Genomic DNA, 10,408 nt, shown 5'->3' with positions numbered 1-10,408 from the left:
TCTAATTTGAAGCTCGAGTTAAAAAAAAAAAAAAAAGGCAAGAGAGCTTATTTAGAAGAGCACCATTGTCTTCTATAATTACTACAAATTCTTCCCAAGTTAATTGGAATCCTATTATTTATCATATAGGATTTGGGGGTTATTTGCTATAATACATGCAAGTCTAAAAGTACAGCTGTTATAGTGTCAACATGTTCTCTTTTCCTGCACGTAATTGGATCCCAAGTTCATTTCAGTGACAGATATCTTGTCCATTATATATATAGTGCGTGCTAAGTTGTAATCCTGTTGGTCAACAGCAAATCAAAGTGCTGCAGGTGATACCTGATTGGTGAAGCTGTTAGTGCTGCAATTTGAACAACAATCAACAATGGCGGGGATGGTGTTTTGTTTTTCACTTTGACAAGACAGATTTCATTCATCCTCTCATGTCTGCCAACTTCTGCCCTCCCAGGGTGATTGTTAAAAATCCAAATTTTCTATCATCACAAACTTCTATGATCAACATCTCTACGTTTACTATATACAAGAACTACCAATATAAATAGGGTTTGATCATGGAAACGATGGGAAAATATGTTTATTTTTGCCCCTTATTTCAAGTCTTTACTTTCAATCATAAAAAGTTCAATACTATTTGGAGTCACCAAGTTCTGAAAAAGAATAATCTGATGGGAATCAAATCATTTCCCTGGAAAGTTGGTAAAGACAAATAATACGACTATTTAAGTGACAGCAACAGGTCTAATTGTTTTTTCCTAGTTATCTTATCATTTTCCTGGAAAGTGACATGAACCCATTTTCAATGGCTGACTCAATAGCCAGATGATCCACCATAATAGCCTCTTAGACCCCACTAACTTGACAATAATTTGACAATGGAAACCCACTGTTATTATCAGTAACTTGGTGTTTCTCTGGTAGATAATAATTATTCCATTGATTTACAGATGACTTTAACATCTAAGATTTATGGTTACAAATAAAAGAATTGACAATATCTCTTTTTCTGTCTGTATTTCTATCTACAACCCTCACCAGCCGATCAAAAGATGTTACAAACACCTTATATATATAGATAGATTACAAAAGGTGATGTTGCCCTTTCTCTTTCATCTTTACCTCCGCAGCTTACAAAGAAATCCGGGTTCTAATCGGTTTCAACTTCAATCCCATGCTTTCAGGTGAAAGAAGCTCCGGAGAGATGCAAGATGGACTCAAAGGGCTTCTAGGGCTAATGCTTAGAGTTGGTCGGTATAAACCGTATCCCATTAGAAAGTACTCTATTGGTATCAACATGGCATGCGGTTGCTCCTCTGTCACCATTGACCCGCATGCCTGAACCTGTAGATTCCACCACCATTTCAAGGTTGTTAGTTCACTGCCGTATGGATATTATGATTTTGAAAGTTGGATGTGTAAGGTATTATAACAGGTTAGGCAATAGATTGTTTGCTTACCTCCACTAGGGCACTGTATCTTCTATCTAATTTCGATGTCATGTGAAGAGCCTCAGAATGGAACGGTGAGTTCTCCCCAACAAATATTAGCGAACGGCAATATAGTTTTCTTAATCCTTCGCTAAGGTCAGGTCTCCTGAAATAAAGTAAATAATACTTTTATGCTGGATCAAACCAGTAACTGCGTGCATGCACTGAAAAGTTTTCTTTTTCTTTTCCCCTGGTAAAGGTGGAAACCAATCACATGAACCTATTTTAAGAATATCTTTAAAACAAACCTAGTCTATTGATCTACCATGGTTACGGTCTTACTCATTCATTGCATCAAGGAATCGGCAAACATTTATACTCTGCCTCTCATCTAGCAGCTGCAGGTGGAAAGAAAACAAGATTTATGTCAGAAAACTGCCATGAGACAAACTATCATATTCTGTATAGGTCAATTGAATAGCAAATAAAAGTCGAATACAAAGAGCTGAAGAACTAACTCTTCTGCATGCCTGAACTATATCAGATTCTGGTACTAGAACACTACCACGAACTTCCTGCCATTGTCATTCAGAATCTCACAATTAGTCCAGTTCTAGACAGAAGGAAATAAATTGCATAAGTTATTGAAGCAGAAAAATACCTTACTGAAGTACCGCTTAAGCAATAACTCCTTCGCCATGCCACACATGCCATAGAAATAAAGAAAATTCGACATCACCTGAAATAACATGAAAATCCATCTGAGCACGTAATTATTTAACCCCTAAGAGAAAATAAAATGGCGTAGAACAGGAACCTTATTTAACAACCATTCCGTCCATGAAGGTGCTCTGCAGAGGGGTGAAACGAGTATTAACCCAAGGACTCGTTGTCTGTATTTCATCTATTAAGGAAAAGAAAATGCAGCAATAATTACTTCCAAGAAGTCAAAAGTGCATGATATTTAATTTGAAATGAAAAAGGGAATAAGGAAAAATGTATATGCCATGCCAAGATAGTTGACTTACAGCAAATAAGGTAAGAATATATGCTCCAGCTGTAACTCCCATGCACATTACAGCACCAAGCCTGTGGTTAAAAGTTAAAAACATAAATAAATAAATAAAAAGGAAAGAGTTAAAAGATAAACAATATCAGCTTGCTTGCCTTTATTCTTTTCCATATAAACAAATAAATAAGTATATGTATATATATATTAAAGAAGATGACAGCTTAAGAAATTATATAAGGGTGGTAGGTGCCTCAAGATGCATCATTTTCAGACAACTACTGCACACCAATTACCAGCCATCATTACAACATAATATGTGTCATAGAATGCCTAGAGCATAAGAGATTACAGTAAAGTAAATTTCTAATAAGCTGACACTAGGGAAAGAAAAAGCAAATAAAGTAACTATGAAATTATATTTTTACCCGAAAAAGTTGAGAACCTCAACAATCTGATCTGCCAAGTCATCGACGGATGGACTAAAGTCATCGGAGATGATCGGGGCAGCTCCCAACTGCAATATTTCTTGAAGGAAGTTCCGAATAAGAAAGGCGTGAATTATAGGATTCAACCAAAACAACAATGATTAAAACCGGCTAATTAAAACTGACCTCATGCCCTGGAGGACTTATATGATATATGCAAAAGTTGTGTAGGAGTAAGGAGCTAGCTTCTGGAGAAAAGAACAAGCCTTGGAAACAGGAGATATCTGCACAATCCCGCATATTTAAAAAAATTAAGATACAAGAAGTATCACTAGATAAATGGTATGGGTCAATGTGGAAATCTAACAAATAATGCTATGAAATTCAGACATATGACACTAACATGTAAATCTTTAGCTCGGATTAAAAGCATTACAACAATATCTATGTTTAAGGAGGAAATTCAGTATGCAAAGATAAAAGACAAATTCGAGTGAACCCTTTCCAGCCTAAATTGTTAGTGAAAAATAAAGATCAGCATAAGGAAAATCGATGAATCGATAATGTTTTCTGCATTGCTTACGATTTAGAGCTAAATCCGGATAAGTAACAAGAGCCGGCTTATCTTGGTCTCCGAACACAACAACAGAAACCGTACCGAGGCGAGTTTTCACAAGGTACTCCTGCAGATAGAGTTTACGAAATGCATTGTTATTCGTTTAACAAACCTTCATGAAAACACCCTAATGAATCAAAACAAATTACCATCAAACCAAATAACCCCTAATTTTTAACAAATAACTAGAGCAGAAAATTACAAAATATGATCTAGTAAAGAAAACCCAACTTACTTGGGTGTCATTCACTTTAAAAGAACTGCTTCAAGCATAGCCCAAATTAAGTATATTATAACTATATAAAGCTAACATCTAACCATGTTCTGAATCATCTAAACTCCTAATTTAAGCAGACATTGACATAAAAACTCATGAAATTACTAGTCAGCTTTCTTCTTTTTTCTTGCACTTAGAGCAAAAAAAAGCAAGAACCCATTAAATTTTCAAAAGATAATTGAATTTAGTTTATCCGGGTGCTTCTCAAATGAGGAAAAAAAGAAAAATCAGAAGCCGTGAATCAAATGACTATGAAAGCAAATTAAGGAATAGAGAATTAAGCAACAAATGGGAGCATAATCCAGCTAGATAGCTGCATTAAACTTTTTCCCATTTCATTTTCTCTCCATTTCCCGCATTTTCCCGGTAACCAAACAATAAGATATGAATGCAAGTTTACCTTGCCGCCTAGAGAGATCGTTTCCATATCAATGGAAACCGAATCGCTAGAAAATTCCATTTTCCTCCTCTCTCTTCTCTCTACCGAAATGAAAACACAATTTTAGAATTGGCTTTGCATTGCTTATATATACCAAATTTTCCCTCTGTATTTCCTTTTTAGATTTTTCCCATGCTATTAACAAGTAATAAAAACGAGAAAATTATGATATTAAAAATTTAATGTACTTTTTTATGTTTATCTTCAAAAACAAAAGTTTAACTCGTGGTTAACTCTGACCGAGTCACCGACGCTTTGATTTGTAATGACTCGGAATCAGTGAGCGAGAGAGAGAGAGAACTCGTAACTCACAAGAGTCCGTACTAGCGGACTTTAACTTGGGTCTCGGGTCTATTTAACCCCAGTTAAGAGGCCGACAGTTCTTCGATTTTACGATACTACCCTTTTTTCCTTTTGCTATTTTCTCATTTCCCATTTGTATTTAGCAAAGTATTTTCTTTTTCTAACTACAATTTGCAAGGCTGGTTTTTTTTTTTTTTTTACTTAAATGCAAATTTAACTCTGAAATTATACTATTTTCTTATTTAGGTACTTGAAGTATTTCTTTTATTAAAAGCAATATCTAAATTTATTAATTTTGTCATATTTTACCTTAAAACGTGAAATCAAGCAATATAAATATAGCATAAGGGATAAAACAAGGGATTGGTAGTTGCGTTGCTCCTCCAATAGAAAATTTATTATATAATCCCTCCAATTTTATAAAATCATAAGTTAGTATAATGATAAAGTTATACTTTAGTACTAGATTTGTTTTATTCATTTTTACTCCGTAAAAATTTTTGATTTTGTTCTTGCCTCTGATGTGACACGCGATACGTTCTTATTAAATATCATACATTTTAGTAAAATAAAAAGAAATTAATAGTTAAAGTACCAATTTTAATTTAAAACTTTAAGTACTTAAATAAAAAAGTAGTATAATTTGAGGGACAATTTTATAATTAACTATTTTTTCAATACTTTTTAAACACGTCGTTTTGAGTACTTTTTTAAAATTTAAAATAAAAATTAGTATTGTTTTGAGTATCGGTTTGGAGAGTAATTTTGAATCAATTAGATTGAGAATCGATGCGAACTAATTGAACCGATTAAAATCGTAAGAACTAGATTTTTTATTTTTTAATTTCTTTTAAATTTTTAATCTAATGATTTAATCACTGATCTAATTTAAAACTATTTATAAAAATAATTGAAAAGACATTAAAACCTAATATCTCTTACTTTATAACCACTGTAATTTATATTTTTATAATTTCCTTTAATTGAATTGGATTCAATGCTTTATTAATCATTAAATTATAGCACATTCATGATATAGATAAAAAATTATGTAACAAATATTTTATAAAAATTTGATATAAAAAATGAAACTTTAGTTTAAATAGTAAAGTTAAGGTTTCAAAATCATGTTGTCTTACCTTCCAGTAGTCCTATTACCAAAGGAAATCTCACATTATGTGAAACAAACTCAAATAGATGAATTTATACAAATATAAAGATGATTAACTAATTTGGTATCACGAGTTTATCGAATACTAATTCAATTAGATAAATATAAAAATAAATTAATTATACTAGATTATGACACAATCATGATGTGATTAGTTTTGTTTTTTTTTTTTGCAAAAAATATCTTTATTAAAAATCTATTTAAGAACCAAATTAAGCTTCGGTAAAAATGATAAAAGCCTCGTTATGTGTGAATTTTTATTATTTTTATATAAAAATATTACAAAAATCAAAACGGATTAATTAACCTTTTTTATTTAAAAAATTATACCAAATAGTTAGCTTATTTAAAAAAAACCCACTTGTTGATTGAGTCTTAACTCGATTGGCATGGATGTTGTTGCCAATGCAGGAGGATGTGGGTTCGAGTGGATCAAAGCGCATTATCCTCTCATTTATGGGTTGGGGAGAGACTATTAATTCTAAACATTACGTCAAAACAAACAAATATAATCAAATTTGTTAAAAAAAATGCTACTGAGCTCAAAAGAAAATTCTAATCTAAAAAGAACATACTAAAGTCTTAATATATTTTATTTTATTTTATTTTCTAGAAAGGATCTTTTTATTTTATAAAGATTGTATATATATATTTAAACATGAGTGTGCAATATCTAATTTTTATAAATAAATTATGCACGTGGAGTATAAACTTTCTCCTAAAAATAAAATAGAATCTTATAAATAAATAGATAAATCTTTAAAATTATACAAAACTTTAATTTTGTAAATTTTATACGTAAAATTTTGATTTAATTTGATTTGTTTCAATTCACATAAGTTATTAACACAATTATTGATATAACATCATTTTATGTTTATATAATATTACATTCACGTATAATTATACTTTTCCAATACAAAATGAATTGATATAGTGTCTAATTACACCAAATCAAAGTTTATATATAAAATTGCACATTAAATAAAAATTCATGTCTAATTTTGAGATTTATTCCTATAGATAAATTTATTTAAAAGTTGAATTCAAAACTACGATTTTTATAATATTAAGAGTTAATTGCCCAAACTTCAAAATATTTTAATTAAATATTCTAATTATTAGCTTGTTTTGGGGGTTCGTAACTATTCCTCTCAACAATGTCTTTAAAATTAGAATTTGTATCCTCTCATTAAAAGTGTAATGAATCTTACCATTGCACCCGACCACTTATTAGACTGTTAGCTTGTTCTTAAATGTGAGCTCAAATGGATTAATGATACTTGTTGATAAAATATCATTACCTTAAAATATTAGAATTTAAATCAATTTAGAATTCTATTCGTAGTTTAAAGATTTGTGTATTTAACTACACTATACGATGAAATGAACTCAATCATTTGTATTCTTCTATTTATGAATTGAAGAGGATTATGGATAATTTTAGGCATTATGTCAAAAATAACTTATATAATCAAATTTTAAAAAAAATTAGAAGGCAACTACTACAAATAATTTTAATTTTCCTTAATAATTGTTTCTATTTTGTTGCCATTTGCTGTGCAAGATTTGTTCCCACTGATATGGAAAGATTCTGATTTCCTTTAAAAAGATTAGAACATTTTTATCATATTTTATAAATTATGATCAGCCGTATATTATATAATCCAACGGTTGAGAGATCATTCATCAAAATGGGGCCCAATCAACCACATCAGCCATCCATCTCATGCAAACTACGTCGTTTTCTGCTCAAGTTGGTATTTGTCATTACCATTCACCAGAGGCCGACAACAACCCTCCTCCCCCCTAGGTCCAGTCCCTCTTCATACCGCTTTCATGTCGTTTTACTCAATTTTAGGAAACGTTTTCCTTATTTTTATATATTTTACTTTCACAAATGAAGAGAGAAAATAATACATTATTATTTACTACTGTTATTGGAGTTAGATTGGATCGGTCGGTTAAGTTAATTGAACTATAAATAAATTAGTATATTAATTTAGACAAAGAACCACTCAAAACTAATAAATAATCAAAATTTCGGATAAAATTTAACGATTAAATTAATTTATAATTTTTGAATTTATTTTTATTTTATAAATTTTAATTATTTATTTAATTATTGTTAGAGTAGTGATCAAATTGAAAACAACGATGTAACCAATTCCACCACTAATCTAATTTTTAAAACCTTGTTTTTTCCATCTAACAACATATTATTAGAAATAAAGAAAACCAAAATGATATGCTTAACTGTCAAGCGTTAATGTTGCCTTTGCTCGATAGTAAATAGTAATATTAAGATTTAGAAGTTTGAGTTGAGTTAAGATAGTTGTTAATTAATTATTCAGTTCTTCAGCGATGATTGGTTGTGTTATAATTGTTGTAATTTAATATATATATATTTAACTATAATTAATAATTTATAAATCCTATAAAATAAATAGGAAACAATGTTAACCGTCAAAATTAACGATGATACTTTAACTCCTCTAAAATGATATAAGTTTAATTTAATATTTTAAATTTTATAAAATATAAATTATTAAAATTACGATTTAATTTCGACCCTAAATATATATATTTTACTTGAGCCTTGATTTAGTCCTAACTTGTCATGTAGTTACAAAATCACCATCCATTCAAAATTCCTAAAATCATATATATATATATATATATATATTATATTTCAATGTGATGAGTGGGTTAAGAACCATTATCGTCTAGAATATGACCTTTTATTTTTATTTTTTTAACCATGTACTAATTGGTGCATAATAATATAATCTTTTAGTTAAATTTTTTAATTAGTTCATGCTTTAAAATGAGCCAAATTCAAACCTTTAGAGGTAGACATTTTACCTCACAAAATACCCAATTTTTTATTTCTTAATCTATAGATTTGTCCAAATATTGTACTATCCATCTTACTTTAAAGAGCTAGTTTTGACAGAGGTTTCAAGAATTTGGGTGGGTGAAACCCGACTTGAATTCGTATTTAATAATATATTTTATTTAAATTTAATTATAAAATAAAATATTTTCTATACTATCACATATATCCATTTATTATAAAAGATCACAAAATAGATTATATTTGCATATTCATATAATATCGATTTTGAATTCGATCTTGAAAAAGTCCTAATTTTTATTAAGAAACGATAAATTAATTCAATAACAAAGTTAGTGAGTCCAAATTTTTTTTCATTTAGACTGTTTTATAAGTTATAAAAATTTAAATTAATAATGATAAAATTGTACTTTGGCCTTCAAAATGATAAAAATTAATTTAAATTTTTAAAATTATAAAGATATAGTCTATTAAAATGGTGACATTATATTTTTTTTCTGCAATTACAATAACATAATAAAACCTAAACAATAAACGCGATTAACACGACTCGACTATCATAAAGAATATACAATTTAATTTTGACCCAAAGTTTTTACTAATTCACCCCTAAATTAATTCAAATAAATTGTCTTCAAAATCAACGTCCTTGGATTCGTTACCATGGTGCCTTAATATGAAATGATAGAGAGATGGACCTTTGAAAAAATTAGTACAAACTCCAAACAAGGGCCGTCTTAAAACGGCATTCCCAAGCTTAATCATCAAATTGTCCCACACATAAAACAAAACATTACTTTCATTTTATTTATTTATATTTAAATAAATGTCATAAGCAAAACTCTAGCGTCGTTGTCTACTTGTCTTGTATGATTTTTTTTCTAAATTAAGATATTTCTCCTTCAAAAATTAGGAAATAATGATGATAAATATTTTCAGTCCATATAATAATAAATAATATCCATACTAATCGAGTTAAAATTTAATTGATAAATATATTTTAATTTTAAAACCCAAAAGAGTAAGGAAAGTGTAATGAAACCTTTAATTTAAAATTTGATACATTTTTATATTTCTATTTAACTATATTTGTGTGTCCTGTTATATTTTTATAGTTGGTATTATATTTTATGATGAATTTTAAATAATTTTGGTAATACTATAATATTTATGATGGGATATATATATATAAATATTTTAGAGAGATCCAAGAAAAATATATGTGAAGGCCACCTAGCAAGCAAAATAATTGAAAACTCGTAGTCAACCAGGCACACGTGAGGTTTGTCGACTCTAACACTACCCTAGAATCTATTACAATACAGTACACAATTTTTTCTAACAAATTAAGTTTTTTCTAAAAAAATCTTTTTCTCTTTTTGGTACATCTTAGTTTTTACGACCAAAGACTTGCCTATGCAATTGTCAGCACCGACACCGACACACGGTCGTTGTCCAACTGAGTTGACTCAGGCCATGAGCCCACAAGCTGAGCCGAGTTTTGAGGTTTAGTTTTCCATTTGAGCTTCATGATAAGTAAGTAGTAGTAATAATAAATAATAATTAAAATAATATCAGGACGATTTTAAACTATTATTTACTAAAAATATAGATAAATTTTAAAATTATATACGGATTTTAATTTAATGTGTAATTTAACACATAAATTTTGATCGTAATTCAATTATATAATTATTTATAAATGTAATATGCAAACGTAAAATGACGTTATACCGATAATTATTTTAATAATTTTTAAAATTTAATCAAATCAAAATATTCAAATATAAGATTACACAACCATAATTCATGTATAGTTTTGAGATTTATCTCAAGATAATATTATATATTTTAGCATTATATCAATATTTAATAATA

General features: G+C 28.9%; 1 protein-coding gene across 1 annotated transcript; it reads right to left on the bottom strand.

Moving 5' to 3' along the window:
* Positions 1-871: 871 nt before the first annotated feature.
* LOC105803761 (protein NDL1) lies at positions 872-4,349 on the bottom strand. The gene is made up of 11 exons (XM_012636190.2): positions 4,161-4,349; positions 3,451-3,550; positions 3,054-3,151; positions 2,868-2,956; positions 2,459-2,519; positions 2,248-2,334; positions 2,092-2,169; positions 1,949-2,005; positions 1,773-1,828; positions 1,461-1,596; positions 872-1,344 (listed from the first exon to the last, which is right to left on the bottom strand). The coding sequence occupies exons 1-11, from the start codon at positions 4,218-4,220 to the stop codon at positions 1,132-1,134; spliced, it is 1,035 nt and encodes a 344-aa protein (XP_012491644.1). The 5' UTR covers positions 4,221-4,349; the 3' UTR covers positions 872-1,131.
* Positions 4,350-10,408: the final 6,059 nt, after the last annotated feature.

Source organism: Gossypium raimondii, chromosome 7, assembly GCF_025698545.1.
Source record: "Gossypium raimondii isolate GPD5lz chromosome 7, ASM2569854v1, whole genome shotgun sequence".
NCBI lineage: Eukaryota > Viridiplantae > Streptophyta > Magnoliopsida > Malvales > Malvaceae > Gossypium > Gossypium raimondii.
This window is presented reverse-complemented; position numbering and strand designations above follow the sequence as displayed.

Excerpts from the sequence above, each read along its gene's own strand:
- LOC105803761 (XM_012636190.2), bottom strand. The coding sequence starts at position 4,220 with ATGGAATTTTCTAGCGATTCGGTTTCCATTGATATGGAAACGATCTCT. Across the intron at positions 2,170-2,247 it reads CGGAATGGTTGTTAAATAAG|GTGATGTCGAATTTTCTTTA; the intron begins GTTCCTGTTCTA and ends ATGTTATTTCAG. Across the intron at positions 1,829-1,948 it reads TAGTTCAGGCATGCAGAAGA|CTGCTAGATGAGAGGCAGAG; the intron begins GTTAGTTCTTCA and ends TTCCACCTGCAG.